This window comes from Vanellus vanellus (genome assembly GCF_965231255.1).
Source record: "Vanellus vanellus genome assembly, contig: HAP1_SCAFFOLD_45, whole genome shotgun sequence".
Classification (NCBI taxonomy): Eukaryota; Metazoa; Chordata; class Aves; order Charadriiformes; family Charadriidae; genus Vanellus; species Vanellus vanellus.
The window spans coordinates 1525660-1542434 of record NW_028128545.1 but is presented as its reverse complement, the minus strand read 5'-3'; the positions used below and the strand labels follow the sequence as shown (position 1 = coordinate 1542434).

The 16775-nt window shown below is 53.8% G+C and overlaps 2 protein-coding genes across 2 annotated transcripts; both read left to right on the top strand.

Annotated features, from left to right (window-relative positions):
• Positions 1-2602: 2602 nt before the first annotated feature.
• On the top strand, positions 2603-3577 carry LOC309684252 (olfactory receptor 14C36-like; the record flags this gene model as incomplete). The annotated part of the gene is made up of 1 exon (XM_082500185.1): positions 2603-3577. The coding sequence occupies one exon, from the start codon at positions 2603-2605 to the stop codon at positions 3575-3577; it is 975 nt and encodes a 324-aa protein (XP_082356311.1).
• Positions 3578-11938: 8361 nt separating this feature from the next.
• Positions 11939-12874, top strand: LOC309684250 (olfactory receptor 14C36-like; the record flags this gene model as incomplete). The annotated part of the gene is made up of 1 exon (XM_082500184.1): positions 11939-12874. One exon carries the CDS (start codon positions 11939-11941, stop codon positions 12872-12874), a length of 936 nt encoding a protein of 311 aa, XP_082356310.1.
• Positions 12875-16775: the final 3901 nt, after the last annotated feature.

Below are 16775 nucleotides of genomic sequence, written 5' to 3'. Positions count from 1 at the left end.
CTGCTGAGAGCTGAGGTGCCTCCATTGACTTGGCTCCATCCCTGCCCTGCACCGGTGGGAATGTCACTGCCTCCGTGCCCTGCCTGGCAATGGGACAGCAATGGGGTTTTTCCAGAGGGGAACATGGACACCTCCTGTAGATCCGCAAACACTGGCAGAGCAATTCCCACTGCAGGAATCACTCTGTCCAGGGGTCAGAGACGGACGGCCAGTGATGACTTCCTTCTGCTTAAACTCTGTTCCCCAGGAGAGACCCCGCTGCCTTTGAGGAGCTGTCAGCCCTGGAGGCGCAGGGACACCTTGAGGGATTGGGGCACGGCGGGGAGGAGGCTTCATTGACTTAAAGATAAGAATGTGCTGACATTTCAGCTGGCCAAAGGCATGACCGACCAGCCTCCAAAATGATGACCCCAGACACTGCCATTTCCCTCTGAATTGCTCCATCAGTTACCTGCAAGTCCCTTGGAGCACCTCTGGCACAAGAAATGTCACCTGTGCTTTGCATGGCTAGAGGAGGAACATGAAATCCCTGCCTTTCACTACCTGAGTGTGCTGTCTCCTAGTGGGACAAGAAGAGGGGATTCATGGACCTAACTCTGTCTCTGACAGGGGAAATGACACTGCTGGAAAGAAGTTTCCCTGCCCAGCAGAGGGAGAAAACATAAGTGCTGACTTCAGCTTGTTTCCCAGCAGGTTCCCCTGGAGCCCCAGGGACATCTCTGACAGAGCCCAGAGGGGACAGAGACAGTGCCACCGTGGGCTGGTCCTCTGCTGCTGAGCTGGGCCGGGCTGCTGGGACGGAGGGAGCTCCTGGCAAGCGGGCAGCGCTGCAGAGAGACAGCTCTGCCCAGGAGCAGCTCCTCTGCACAGCGCAGCAGGGCTGAGGGCACTGCCTGCAGGCAGCGAGGGCAGAAGAGAGAAGGGAGAAAGAGATAAGGACAGTCTGGGGCGTCTTTCGTATAGCTGAGAGCTCCCTGGGAGAGACATCTTCACAGCCTTTCCCATGGTAAGTCTCTGGCTCTGGGGCAATGCAGATGAGTTCCTGGCAGTGTCTCCTACACCTGACACATGCCATGGCTGATAGAAGCTGTCAGGATGGCTCTCCTGGCTTTTCTGGTGCCAAGCAGCAGGATGATTCAGAGCAGGGATGCCCTGCTGCACCGTCAGATGGACAATGAATGTCAGCTGCCTTCTCCCAGGGATGGCTCTGAGGTGTGAAGATAGGTGTGCAGGCAGGGGTGGGCAGGGCTGTCCTTGCCAGTAGGGTCCCTGCACCCTGCGGGCTGTGTACCGGGGCAGGGACTCTGCCGCCTGCCAGGGTCAGCTCTGCGCCTGCCCAGGGAGCTCCCACGGCGCTCTGGGGAGAAGCTCTGGATGGAAGGAGCAACTTCTTGCATAGCAGGGTTCTGCTTCTGAGAGGGAGAAGTGCGTGGGTCAGGGCTGCTCACAGCTCAAGGGCAGTGGCAGAGGACACGTTTCAAGAAGAACATCAAGGCAGGGGTACCTGAAAGGGAAGGATTTTGTGCTTTCAGTCTTCTGCTTTTCTTTTTCTGTGTGAGGAGTGAGACATGGAGATTCATCTCCCCATTCTTGAGAAGGCACTGAGTCTCCAAATTTGAGAGGTGAATAATTCTGGGATTAAGAAAAATCAATGCCCTACAGCTTACAGACAGCACCCAGCATCACCTTTCCAGCCTTATCAGGGTCGGTCAGATGTTCCTGTCAGAGCCTGCACCCACAGGGATGCTCCTGGGCAGTGTTCTGCTGCCAGGAGGTGTCTGCATGGCAGAGCTGAGCACACAGCATCTATGATGGGTTCTGTGTGCACTGCCGGGGAAGATACGTGCTGCCAGAGAAAGACCTCCCAGCAGGGACAGCTCCAGGCAGCACAGCCCTGGACAGGGAGTGAGGGAGCAGCTCCCATATGCCCTGGGAGGGTGATTCGGGCACCTTCCTGCCATCTCCTGTAATGAGGGTGCCTTCTACTGAAACCACCCCCGTTCACCTCTCTCGCCCAGCAGAGCTGCTGACATCAAGGCTGTGGGGTTTCTGGCTGAGGTGCCTCCTCAGCAGCCACACACCAAGGAGGAGAAACTCCTCCTAAGCACTGTCTATAGGTCCCTTTCCTCCCTCAGCAGGAGCGTTTCTCCATCTTCCACTCCTCTTCATGCTGCTTTTGTTCTTACCCTCGTACTCTACGGGGACAAGGGGGTTCAGGTGAAAGTTTATCTGGCATTCTCCTGATTGAAAATGATGACCAGCTTGTCTTCATGACACATGGATTAGCGATTAGCGATGAGGCCAACGGTGACTTTCGGAAGCTGCCACACATTCCCAGATGCCCACTGCTATCGAGCAGGGGTGACTGCTTGGTAGCCCATGGGCAGAAGCCTCCTCCTTGTGTCTTGTTTGTCCAGCACAAAGCAGAGATCGGAACTTGGGGAAGTCAAAAGTTCCTGAAAGGAAAGAGGAAGGTCATGTGTGTTTGGGAAGGACAGAGGAGAATGGGACACAGGGAATGTGACTAGTTTTGCTCAGAGCAGTTCTAACTTGTGAGTGTGGTTTACCTCCTTTAGCAGAACCTCATGTACAAAGAAATCAGATGTCCAACAGCAGCTCCATCACCCACTTCGTCCTCCTGGCATTCGCAGACACAGGGGAACTGCAGCTCTTGACCTTCTGGCTCTTCCTGGGCATCTACCTGGCTGCCCTCCTGGGAAACGGCCTCATCATCACCACCATCGCCTGCGACCACCGCCTCCACACACCCATGTACTTCTTCCTCCTCAACCTCTCTGTCCTGGACCTGGGCTCCATCTCCACCACTCTCCCCAAAGCCATGGCCAATTCCCTCTGGAACAGCAGGGTCATTTCCTATGCCGGATGTGCTGCTCAAATCTTTCTGTTTGTCTTCTTCATTTCAGCAGAGGTTTTTCTTCTCACTGTCATGTCCTATGACCGCTACATTGCCATCTGCCAACCCCTGCACTACGGGACCCTCCTGGGAGGCAGAGCTTGTGTATGCATGGCAGCAGCTGTCTGGGGCAGTGTTTTTCTCTATTCTCTCCTGCACACGGCCAATACATTTTCACTGCCCCTCTGCCAGGGCAATGCCCTGGACCAGTTCTTCTGTGAAATCCCCCACATCCTCAAGCTCTCTTGCACAGATGCTTACCTCAGGGAAGTTGGGCTTCTTGTGGTTAGTTCCTGTTTTGTATCTGGGTGTTTTGTTTCCATTGTGCTGTCATATGTGCAGATATTGAGGGCTGTGCTGAGGATCCCCTCAGAGCAGGGACAGCACAAAGCCTTTTCCACGTGCCTCCCTCACCTGGCTGTGGTCTCCCTCTTTCTCAGCACTGCCGTATTTGCCTACCTGAAGCCCCGCTCCATCTCCTCCCCATCCCTGGACCTGTTGGTGTCATTTCTGTACTCGGTGGTGCCTCCAGCAGTGAACCCCCTCATCTACAGCATGAGGAACCAGGAGCTCAAGGATGCCCTAAGGAAACTTATGACTGTTTTTTTTTCAGAAGCAGCAATTAAATTTTCAGTCTTCTTCTACAGATCACACATGATGTAACTCGTTACAGGTCCAGACTCTCTTGACTAGGTTTTTTCCTTTCTTTCTTTGTTTTTTATCTTTCCTGGGTTGTGTTAATGCTGTGAACAAAAAGAAGAGTCACCCTGTATCCTGTTTCTGTGTCAGCATCTCCCTGTCTTATGTGAGCCGGAGACTTTTTATAAAGAAAGACCTGCTCTCTCAGTGTGTTTAAACAAAATAAAGACCCTGCCCCATCACGCTGATCTGATATCCTTTCTCCGAGATCTTCTCTGGAGCTGCAGGGGCAGCATCTGTGTGCTGAGGTGGAAGGGGAAGGAGCCACCTAAGCTGGGTCTGCCTCCCAGCCTGACCAGCATGGCCCTGGGCACCACAGCCCCCAACTCTGCAGAGCTGCACCACCAGCTCAGGGGCTGTGGGACACCTGGGGAAGGGGTGCAGTAATGGCTGGCCAGGCCAGCACGGATGAGTTCTCTTGGGAAGAGGCGCTGAGGGGAGATGGGCTGTGCCGAGAGTATAGCAGGGCAGACATGGACAGAGAAACCCTTTGCTGTGGTGGGGCATCTTGGCCAGGCTGCCCTGTCCCTGGGACAAAAGGACCTTCCTGAGGATGCCCTGTGCCAATTCTCTCACGCCACCCTGGGCAGGAAGGTTGTCAGCTGGGTCTGCAACTGCCTGGGGAGGAGATCTCCTCAGCATGCCGGCTGGGTGGACATTCTCACTGGCCTCCATGTGCTGCTGTGGGAGCAGTCCCAATGGGTCTGCTCTGCTGGTCTGCGCTGTGGAGAGGGCAGGAGGTGGCCAGATTCAGGGAGGGTCTGGGCTGGCGGGGCTGGCAAGTGCCCCGGAGAGGAAAACCCCAGGGAAGAGCTGAAGTGTGGGAGTGTGCAGGGTGGGGGCACACAGCAGTGTCCTGGCAAAGCCAGGCTCCTGCGAGAGACATGACGGACCAGCAGAGCAGCGTCTGGGCTGTGCCTGTGCCCACTGGACAACCCGGGGAAGTTGTCCCAAGGCCGCCATCATGCTCTTGCCAAGAAAACCTCCATTTTAAGCAATGGCCTTTCACCCCAGCTCGGAGAGGTTCTTTGTCCCTTCAGATAGAGGGACACCAAATGAGGAGGTCAGAAGTCCACCTTTGCATCGTACAGATGAGTCCTAAGTATGCACAGCGAGTGCATGTGGGTAGATAGACAAGGGTGAGCATAAATGCCATCAGCTATTCCTGGGGGTGCCTTGAAGGCGAGTGTCACAGAAGAGGTCACTTCACTTGGAGAGTAACATCCTCTGGGGAAACACTTGGTTGCAGCACTGGGATGTGCTTCCTTGAACCGAGGTCCCCGTGTCCATCCTCAGGAGGAGAGCAGAGCAGGGCGACACACTGCAGGGCTGCGGTGCCTCCCAGATTCTGGGGGTGGTGGCAGGAGGTCAGAGAGACACTGTGACTGTTGCAGTGCACTGCCTCTGCACGGGCAAGGGAAGGACTCGTGTCTCTGATCAGCCCTGTGTGTATGAGGAGTGCCCGAGGCCAGCTGAGGTGTGGGCACCTGACAGAGCTCTGACATTTCTGTGTGTGACTGCAGGAACAAATCCCCACAATCCCAGGGATGTTCATCTCCACTGCCCTGGACAGGCTCACTGCAACTGCTCGTGTCTGTTATGTCACCCTGTCCTGTGAATCTGGATTATGCCCTCAAATGTGCCAGAGCAGCCAGACAGGTTCCGAGTTCTATGGAGAAGGCAGATGTCAAACCCATCTTGAAGAAGGGCAGGGGTGAGGATTAGGGTAATTATAAACAGGTCAGCCTTCCTCAATCCCTTTGAGGGTGATGGGGTCCGTCCTCCTGCAGCCATCTCCAGGCAGTGGAAGGACAAGAAAGGCTTTGCTGGACCAGAATGGTTAGGGGAAACAAGGGCATGTTGTGTACCCGGCATTGTGCACGGCCTTTGACATCATCTCCTTATAGCCATATTGATGCTCTCTGGGCTGAAACAGTGGATGGTGTGGTGGGTGGGAAATTGGCTAGATGATCAGGCCCAAATGTCCACAGTGGAACAAAGTCCTCCCAGAAGCCAGTCATAACCAGAATCCCTCACTGATCAGCATTTTGGCCAATGCTGTTTAATGTCCTTATTACTCACCTGAACGAGGAAGCCCCATCGAGCAAGAGGACATGGGTATGGGTTGGCGTGTCCCTTCTGCCTGAGTATCTGAAGGGACAGCAGCAGGCAGATGGCTTGCCTACATCTACCCACAAAGCTGAAAGGCCAGCAGCAGCAGCCAGGTGGTTTAGAAGATCACAGTGAGGTCACTTCTATCTGGTCAGCTGAAAGGCCTGATGATGTAAGTCGCTGATGAGTTAGGTCGCCTGCCTGGAGGGTGCATTCTGAGATTTTTTTGAGCTTTCCTTGGAAGTGGGAAAACGCAGGAGAGAGAAAAAATGCTTTATAGTGCAGCTGGGAAAGTGGAGACTGGACAGGAGGAAGAAGAAATGTCCCTCCAAGGGTAGAGCTGTAGTGCAAGAGGACACCCAGAGAGAGTTGGTGACGATCCCATGGCTTTGTGTTCCAAGAAACAGCCGGTTAGGGCACAGCAACATCAGTGGATGTACAGAAATTCCCAGGGGAGAGCAAGGTGGGGAAGCAAGATGGGTGTCTGCAGCCTGGAGGAAAACTGGGGCAGGAGTGGGACAACCTGCACTGGAAATTGCCAAGGCTGCTGGCAAAGCCGGAAGGCACAAACAGAACCCAGGTCTTTGCCGTCTGGGTGATTGAATTTCTCTTGGCTACCAAGGGCTATGACATCATCCAGGTCTTAGCTCAAGTCCCCCACGAGGACCAGGACCCGCAGAAGGCCTCGTCTAATTCTTTCTTCTCCCCTGCAGATCAGCAGGTCTGTAGCAGACACCCACCATAGCATTGCCCATGTTGGTCTGCATGATAATCCTCAGCCATCAACTCTCAGCTGACTCATTGTCCATCCCCGAGCAGAATTCCATGTATTCCCGCTGGTCTCTCATACAGTCCCTTCCCTTCCTTGTCCAGGCCTATAACCTTACCAGTACCAGAGCCCCAAGACCCCACAGTTTCTCCTGCAGAAGCTTTGGACCACCTGCTCCCTCCACTTGCCAGCTCCCAGAGCCTATGGTCTCTCCGGTATCCAGTCATGGTCTCTCTCATACCTAGCTCCCAGGTCTCTATCCTACTGGCTGGCTTCTCCAGCCTCATGTTTGCCAGCAGTTACACACACTGACCCACCCAGCAACACGATAAGGATGCACGCTGGGCTCTCCATTTCTGCCCCCTCAGGTGCACAAGCCCCTGTGACTTGTCATCCCCACTCCAGTGGCTGGCGCTCACAGCTCCATACCTACCAAGAGCAGAGAGTCGACTCACCCCAGCAGCACTTTGGTGGAATTGCAGAAGACAGGAGAGTCTGGGCTGATCACTTGCAGGCCATGGCCACACAAGGGTCTTTACCAGCAAGCTCTTTAAACATGATGGGCTCCTTTTGCCCTTTTCTCGAGGTTTACCCAAACTTGTCCATTCCAAAAAAAACTTTATTCCTCCCTTGGTGTTTCCATGACATTTAGTGGTAAGTCTTGCACAAGCCCAAAGTGCTGTTTCTGTTAACACGCAATGAGCGTCACACTCCCAGAGGCGGTAACCCCCACCCTCAGTCTGGAAGGTCATCCCAGGAAGCTCTCCCATTGACCTGTGTCACTTGGCCTGTCTGGAGTGCAAGTTAATTTTCCTCACAGCAGTCTGTGAGGTGCTGTATTTTGGGTTTGTTGCCTAAACAGTATTGACAACACACTGCTCGTTTGGTTGTTGTGTAGCAGTGCTTGCACAGTGTTGAGGTTGGGGTTGTTTTGGGTTGTTTTTTTGTTTGTTTGTTTGTTGATTTTTGAGATCTTTTTCCTCACTCTGCCCCACCAGCAATTAGGCTGGGGATTCTCAGCATGATGAGAGGGAACACAGCCAGGACAGCTGACCCAGACTGACCAAACGGATACTCTGTACTCTTTGACATCATGCTCAACCGTAGAAGCCAAGAGAAAGGAGGAGGAAGTGGGGCAGGTTCAGAGTCATGGCATGTGTCTTCCCACATAGCTGTTATGCATGACGAAGCCCTGCTTGCCTGCAAGTTCTTCTCACGGAAGTGTGGGGGAATATAGGTCAGATTAAAAGGTTGACATGGGATATGTGTGAAACCAAGTGGACTCAGTGCCTCCCACCTGACTGTGACCCCGACCTGAGGACATGGACTCCACAAAGCTTTTCCTTGCACGGACCATGTATGATGCAATGGGTCTGGCTGGGATGGAGTTAGTTTTCTTCATAAAAAGTTCCTGGTGCTCTTTTTCAGATTTGTGACCAAAACAATGCTGATAACAAACCCATGTTTTGGCTGTTGCTGAGCAGTGTCTGCACAGCACCACGGCCTTCTCTGTTCCTCACTCTGCTCGCCCCCACAGTGAATAGATTGGGGGTGCACAAGAGGTTGGGAGGGGACACAACCAGGCAGATGACCCCAACTAACCAAAGCAATATTCCCTGCCATATAATGTCATACTCAGCACTAAAGCAGAGAGAAGTTTTGGGGAAGCTCAGCCATCTTTTGCTGCTTTCTACCTTTGGGAGGTTGTGAGTAGTTGCCTTTGCATTGCTTGTTTTGTTTTCTTTTCTCACTTTTTTGTTCTCCAACTTCTTCTTTGCTTATTAATCTAATTTTATTCTGAGTTATGAGTTTCCTGCTTGTACCTTTTCTTTCCTCTTTCATCGTCCCACTTGGTGGAAGTGAGTGCATGGCTGTGTGGTGTTGAACTGCCTACCGGGCTGATCCCCATCCATCCCTGGGTGTTCTCCTCCAGGATCTTCCCTCAAACCACAGAGGCCTGCAAGACCTTGCTGGGGAAGACTGAGGCAAAGAGGCCATGGACAATCTCAGCTCTCCCTACACCTGATCTTGTGAAACTCAGCAGTGGCCACACAGTAGCTTTGTTGCTTCTTTACCTGTTCCTGCTGTAGTAAACACTCCTAGTGGTGCCCTTGAATTGCCTTTTGAGTTTAGACTGCGTTTCAATCCTTGCTGTGCTTGGAGGATGCTGTCCTTGAAGACCAGCTGTGGCACCAGAAAAGCTGTGACACGCCTCGAGGAATCCTTGTACCAAGTGTCTGAGAGCTCACCTATGCAAATGCTTTTCTTCAGAGCAGATACGGTACATTGACAAACAACAACTGAATGTCTTTCTGGCCCTGGGACTACAGACCCAGGATGAAATGCCCCAATTCACACAATGGAATCGCCACCCCCACCCCCCCTTCCCCGGCTTGGAAATCTTACATCCTTCTCTTACACCCCCTTGGTGTCCTGTCCAATACTAGGAGAGGCGATTCTCACATCCAACTCTTTTTCCAATAAAAGGAATGCCGCAGGAGATAAGTCTCCTCCAGCTGAGGGAGGGAACATCCGTGATTACTTCAGCAGGTCCCCTGGAGCCCCAGGGATGCCTGTGGGAGCCTGGAGGGAGAGAAGAAAGTGCCTCCTTGGGCAGCTGTTCTGCTGCTGAGCTGGGCCAGGCTCCCCGGAAGGAGGGAGCTCCTGGCAAGCGGGCAGCGCTGCAGAGAGACAGCTCTGCCCAGGAGCAGCTCCTCTGCACAGCGCAGCAGGGCTGCTGCTTGGTCCTGAAGGCACCGAGGGGAGACAAGGGAGGCAGAGAGAGCGTAAATGCACTCTGGAGTAGGAGGACAGCTGACAACTCACTGGAGGAGAAATCTGCACAGCCCTTAAACAGGGTAAGTCTCTGGGTGCAGGGCAATGCAACTGTGGTTCCTGGAAGGATCTCGGAAAGATGCTATAACCCACAGCCTATAGGATCTCTCTCCAGTGTAGAGGAGACATGCTCCAGATCAGGGATCCCAACCTGCACCATCAGAGGGACAGGGCGGTAGGATTGCCTTCTCCCAGCAATGGCTGCAGGGGTGTGTGTAGGGGTGTGCAGGCAGGGGTGGGGAGGGCTGTCCTTGCCAGCAGGGTCCCTGTAACCCGGGGACTGGGGGGGGGGGGCGGGCAGGGACTCTGCCGCCTGCCAGGATCAGCTCTCAGCCTTTCTGGGGAGCTCCTCACCATGCTGTGAGAAATATCTTTGGGTAGAAGGAGTGACCCCCGGCAAGGCAGGGCAGGGCAGGGCAGGTTCCTTCTGCTTTGAAGATGGTGCTTTAAGGGTCAGGGCTGCTCACAGCTCCAGATCACCCCAAGGTCATTTGCAGAGGGTCCTTCTCAAGCATGACATCAGGACACCATTCAGCTGAAAAGGAAGGTGTCTGTGCTTGGAAATGCCCCCTCTTGGCTGGCTGGGTGGGCAGTGCGAGGTGGGAATGGATTTCTCCACTCCAGAGCTGGCACCCATTTCTCGTTAGCACTTGTCTGAGCCTCTCCTGATCCCCCGCAGACCCAGAGATGCCCCTGGGCAGTGCCCTGCTGCCAGGAGGGGTCTGCAGGGCAGAGCTGGGCAGAGTGTGGGACGGGGTCTGGGAGCAGTGACAGTGAGGAGACATCGGGACAGAGAAACTGGTCCCAACAGGGACAGCTCCAGGCAGCAGAGACATTGGCAGGGAGAGAGGGAATTGCTGCCAGAAATGCCTGGGCAGGGGGGATCCCGGCACCTCCCACCATCCCCTGCAGGGCAGACGCCTTCCCTGGAGCCACCCCCTGCTCTCCTCTCCCACCCAGCCCAGCCTCTGCCCTGATGGCCATGGGGCACCTGCCCAGCGACCTCACCCTTGCAGAGGGGAAATTACCCAATCCCCGACCGCCTGTCCCTTTCTGCCGCCCTCATCAGCAGCACTGGGGCATTTCTCCAGTTTTCCCCTCCTCTGTCTGCTCCCCTTCTTGTCAGCACTTGACTTGCTGGGATGAGGGCTGGGGCTAAGCTGCAGTTAACAGACCAACCCTCTGGCTCCTGCCGTGATGATACGTCCATACAGTCCCCTCATAATCTGTGGGCTCAGGGCAAAACAAATGACCCAATTCTCCCTTCCAGACACCCCACCCATTAGGACATTCAACTCCTTCTCGGAGGGGCTCGTGCTAGGCTGCAGCTGCTCTCCAGATGGGCACAGAGTTCCCGTGGCATCTCTGTGTTATCCAGAAGCCCCATGGAGGACACCCCTCAGTGCTCAGGTCATGGCAATGCTGCCGGGCGTCTTGGCACAGGCAGCTGCAGGGAGTCCTCTGTGTCCCTGTCTGGGAGGGGAGGGATGAGATCCTCCTCAGGTACGATGAGGCGGGCTGAGGGCTTTGGAGAGCGGCACAGGGAAACTGCATTCCTCTGGTCCCAGCAGTGGCCAGTACTTTCTCAGGGGAATGTCTGAGTCCATCATCATCCAGCACCAAGAGGTGCCAGCACAGGGCAGCTGAGAGCCGGGCTGCTGGACAGACCGACTGCCCTCACCCCACACTAAGGGACAACTCATCGGCCTCTCAGGACCCACAAGGCTTCACATGGAGTGTGGCAGAAAGTCCAACAATTTATGCCATAAAACACTTCTTTGGGAGCATTGGAGAAACAAGAACAGTACAAACAAACCAAAATTCCTACAGCTGTGCTCTGCAGTCAGGTGAACTGGGAGCAACAATGCTGAAAATGCTGAGGGGTGTGTAGGACAAATCTTATGAGGAACGACTGAGGGAACTGGGGTTGTTCAGCCTGCAGAAGAGGAGGCTGAGGGGAGACCTTATCACCCTCTACAACTACCTGAAAGAGGTTGTAGAGAGGTGGGGGCTGACCTCTTCTCCCTGGTGACAAGTGATAGGACGAGAGGAAATGGGTTTAAGTTATGTCAGGGGAGGTTTAGACTGAATGTTAGGAAACACTTTTTCACTGAATGTGCTATTAAACATTGGAATAGGCTTCCCAGGGAGGTGGTGGATTCACCATCTCTGGAAGTGTTTAAAAAAAGGGTAGATGTGGTACTTGGGAACATGGTTTAGAAGTGGTTTTGTCAGGGTTGGTCAATGGTTGGATTTGATGATCTTAAAGGTCCCTTCACACCTCAACAATTCTATGCTTCCATGATTCTATGAAAATCTCTTTGACATTATGAGTGGATTTAATCTGAGATCACGCCATGTGCCCATTTCTGCAGGGTATGACTGACCCCTCCAGAGCTCACAGCAGAGTTCTCTGCTCCCTGGGGCACTCTCAGCCACCACAAAGCAGAGCTCACAAGAGGGACGTGCCAAAGATCGTCTTTAAGAGGGAAAGGCAGTCTCTGATGCTTCAGAGAGATACAGAGTATTTTTTTTTTCTTAGTAAAGTCTTCACTATCTTTGAACTGCCTTTTCTTTCTTGGACAGTGCCTAATGCTCAGAGGCAGCAAATGTCCAACAGCAGCTCCATCACCCACTTCCTCCTCCTGGAATTCGCAGACACATGGGAGCTGCAGCTCTTGACCTTCTGGCTCTTCCTGGGCATCTACCTGGCTGCCCTCCTGGGAAACGGCCTCATCATCACTGCCATCGCCTGCGACCACCGCCTCCACACACCCATGTACTTCTTCCTCCTCAACCTCTCCTTCATAGACCTGGGCTCCATCTCCACCACTGTGCCCAAAGCCATGGCCAATTCCCTCTGGGACACCAGGGCAATCTCCTATGCAGGATGTACTGCGCAGGTCTTTTTCTTTCTCGTCTTTATATCAGCAGAGTATTTCCTCCTCACAGTCATGGCCTATGACCGCTATGTTGCCATCTGCCAACCCCTGCACTACGGGACCCTCCTGGGCAGCAGAGCTTGTGTCCGCATGGCAGCAGCTGTCTGGGGCAGTGGGTTTCTTTATGCTGTGCTGCACACGGCCAATACATTTTCACTGCCCCTCTGCCAGGGCAATGCCCTGGACCAGTTCTTCTGTGAAATCCCCCACATCCTCAAGCTCTCCTGCTCAGACTCCTACCTCAGGGAAGTTGGGCTTCTTGTGATTAGTGCCTGTTTAGGCTTTGCATGTTTTGTTTTCATTGTGCTGTCCTATGTGCAGATCTTGAGGGCTGTGCTGAGGATCCCCTCTGAGCAGGGACGGCACAAAGCCTTTTCCATGTGCCTCCCTCACCTGGCCGTGGTCTCCCTCTTTCTCAGCACTGGAATGGTTGCCTACCTGAAGCCCCCCTCCATCTTCTCTCCATCCCTGAACATGTTGGTGTCCTTTTTGTACTCGGTGGTGCCTCCAGCAGTGAACCCCCTTATCTACAGCATGAGGAACCAGGAGCTCAAGGATGCCCTACGGAAACAGGCTCCATGGACAGTGTTTCACCAACCCTAACCTCTCTCCCCTTCTCTGCACATTGCCCACAGTTTATCTTAGGTCGTGAGTCTTCTTTTTTCTCTTGTGATAATCCTGCTTATAGATAATTTTCTGAGTTTACGCTGCTTGTCTTGAGGCTCCATCCTATTGTATCTGACCCTTGCCCAACACTGTGTCAGGTGTGGCCCCTCAGATAATTGCTCTTCAATAAAGGGAATCTCCCAAGTACAGTGCCTGAAGGATGGGCTATTCCTCCAAAGTTCCTTCCAAAAATATGTTCAATTCAAGGTGTGTCTTCTCCTTGTTTTCTCAATTTTTTGGAGCTAAGCTCATGGTACTCTTGGGTTCCACTGCACCAAACATTCTGGATTTGAAAGCGCTCTTCTTCATGTCCAATGGCATGGGAGATGGTCCATGAGCTCCCATTATCTCCTCAGTCTTCTTCACGTATGACAGGACTGATGGCATATACTAGACATTCTGGAAATGCATTGGAAGGGGGAGGAGAGGCGGGATTAGGGACTCAACACGTGCCCTTGGGCTGGAACGGATAAAGACTCAGAAGGTGAAACAGCCTCAAAGGTGAAGTCAACCAAAATGAAGCCCTGAATCACTGTATCCACGCACAAGGACTCTGCAGTGCCGAGGGAGTCATGAGTGACTCAGCAGGCACATGGAGGGGAGACTGGGGAGATGCAGGAGCTGCCTGAGGGAACCCCAGGGCCAGGACTGCTGTGCTGTCCTGGGGCATGGGGCTGACTGGGGAGAGAAGGGGGAAAATTCAGTCAGGGCTGGGGATCACGCACAATATGAATTCCGGAGAGGCAGAGAGTGACCAGCCTCTTTTTCCTCCTTCCCTCGGTGCCAGCACGAGCCCTGGGGCTGATGGGCAGGCTGACCTCCTTGTCTGCCCCCCAGGAGCTGCTGTGCCCTTGGGAGGAGCTGGGGCTGTGCGGTGAATGCCCAGAGCTCTGCATCAGCCTGTGGCGGGCAGTGCTGTGGGGCCAGCCCAGACTGGGCTGCTGGGCTGGGCTATCCTGTGGAGAGGGCAGGGGAGGTGGGCAGAGCTGGGGAGGGCTGGGAAGGGCTGGGAAGTGCCTGGGAGAGGACAACACCAGTACTAGAGCCCTTTCCAGGGAAGACGGAGGCAAAGACGTCGTTGAGTATCTCAGCCTTCTCCATGTCCCAGGTGACCAGGTCTCCCCTTTCCTTCCCGAGTGGGCCCACATGTTCCCTAGTCTTCCTTCTGTCACCGACATACCTATAGAAGGCTTTCTTGTTGCCCCTGATGCCCCTGGCCAGATTCACCTCCACCTGGGCTTTAGCTTTGCTAACCTGATCCCTGGCTGCACGGACAATTTCCCTGTTTCCTCCCACACTACCTGTCCTTGCTTCCACCCTCTGTAGGCTTCCTTTTTCTCTTTGAGATTGAGCAGGAGCTCCTTGGTCATCTGCGCAGGTTTACTGGTGTCTCTGCCTGACTTCCTCTTTGTTGGCATGCATCACTCCTGAGCGTGGCAGAGGTAGCCCTTGAATATTAGCCAACTTTCTTGGGCCCCTCTTCCTTCCAGGGCTTTGTCCCACTGTACTCCAGCAAGCAGATCCCTGAAGAGGCCAAAGTCTGTTCTCCTGAAATCCAGGGTAGCGTGCTTACTGTGCGCCCTCCTCGCCACCTTAAAGATCTCAGACTCTGCCATCTCAAGGTCACTGCAGCCAAGGCTGCCCTTGACCATGACATTCCCCACTGGCCCCTCTTTGTTGGTGAGAACAAAGTCCAGCATGGAACCTCTCTTTTTTGGCTCCTCTGTCACTTGGAGAAGGATGTTATTGTCAATGCGTTCCAGGAAGCTCCTGATTTGCCTGTGCGCTGGTGTGCTGTCCTTCCAACAGATATTGGGGTGGCTGAAGTTCCCTCTGAGGACCAGGGCTTGTGAACGTGAGGCTGCTCCTCATGTTCTATAGAGGACCTTATCCACTCGGTCTTCCGGCTCAGGTGGCCTCCTGCAGAACCCCCCTGTAACATCACCTCTCCGTGCCCTCCCTTAAATCTTGACCTATAAGCTCTCGGTTGGCTCCTTATCCTTCCCCAGGCAGAGCTCCATGCACTCCAGCTGGTCCTTGACATAGAGGGTGACACCCCCTCCTTGTCTCCCCTGCTTGTCCTTCCTTAAGGGCCTGTACCCATCCATTCTAACACTACAGTCATAGGAGCCATCCCACCATGTCGCTGCAATGCCGATTAGATCATAGTCTTGCAGGCTAGGGAGTTCCACCAAAACATGAGGAGCAACTTCTTTGCTTTGAGGGTGTCAGAGCACTGGCACAGGCTGCCCAGAGAGGTGGGGGAGTCTCTGACTCTGGAGACATTCAAAACCCTCCTAGACACCGTCCTGTGCAATCTTCTGTAGCTGAACCTGCTCTGGAAAGGGGTTGGACTCGATGAACTCCAGTCATAGCTTCCAACCACTCTTGTTCTGTGGGGACCTTAGAGCAGTCTGTCAGTACCTAAAGGGGGCCTACAGGAAAGTTGGAAGGACTCTTTATCAGGGAGTGCAGCCATAAGACAAAGGGTAATAATTTTAAATTGAAAGTGCATAGATTTAGATTAGATATTATTAAGAAATTCTTTACTGGAAAAGGTTGCCCAGAGAGGTTTTTGATGCCCCATCCCCAGAAATGTTCAAGGCCAGGTTGGACAGGGCTTTGAGCAACATGGTGTACATGGAGATGCCCTTGCCCAGGACTGGGGGGTGGGAACTAGGTGATCTTCAAGGCCCCTTCCTATTCTAACCATTCCATGAGTCTATGATTCTACCCCTCCAGGGATCCCTCCTTCCACTCACAGCTTCTCCCCACAGCAGCGTGGGCAGCTCTGTGGGCAGGCTGAGTGGGGATCCTGGCAGGGGGCAAAGTCCCTGCCCCGGAACACAGGGGGCTCCCTGGAGTACGGGGACCCTGTACTGAAGGACAGCCCAAGGTACCCCTGGCTACACACACAGCTTCCCAGCCCTGAAGCCATCCCCAGGAGAAGGCAGCCATCATGACCTTTGCCTCTGACGGTGCAGCAGGGAAGCCTTGCTTGGGAGCACGTCCTCCTTCTCCATTCGAGAAGCCAAGACAGACACCATGACAACTCCTGTCAGCCATGGCATGTGCCAGCTCTGGAAGACCTGTCCAGGATACTCAGACTACTTTCTTGTCTAATTGTTAGGCAAGACATGCGGACAATGGCAGGCAGGGACCTCCTTTACTCCTGGTGGGGGACAGGATTCAGCTGAGTCAATGGAGGCACCTAATCCTGCGTTTCTATTGCTAGCACTGGAAGGGGACTCAGCTCCCTCCCATGCCTGGCACAGACCCACAGGAGGTGGCACTCCTCTTGCCTCACTTCAGGCGGGCATTAAAGAGGTACCTGCATGTGAGCTTCTTGTCTCAGCTGCCATGGTAATTAATGAAGATGTAGGGCAGGAGCTGGCTGTTCTGATGAAACCCCTGGTGACATCTGAGTGCCAGAGGTTGTCCAAGGACAGTTGAAGAGAACTGTACCTGTCCCTATTTACTGTTTTCTTTGCAGCCTATGCTGCCATCAACCCAAATGGTGTCCTGTAGCACAGGGAGAGCTCAGTTTCTCTCTCTTTTCCGTCGGCTGGGTTGACTAGATCTCCATCGACTATAGCGATGGTTTTCATCCCCACGTTGCCTCATGAGATTCCAGGCGGTTCCTCTCTTTGATGTCCCAACAGAGGCCTGTAGTTTTTGTGAGATGCCAAGGCTCTCACACACAGTTACATGTGGCTGGCAGGTACTGCACAGGAAAGCCATCCCCGTTCTGAGCCAGTGTGGGACAGACACTCCAGACAGCCCTGCAGACAGGTTCGGTGCCTTTGTGCCAGCCACGGATTGCCACCACCAGAGTGTG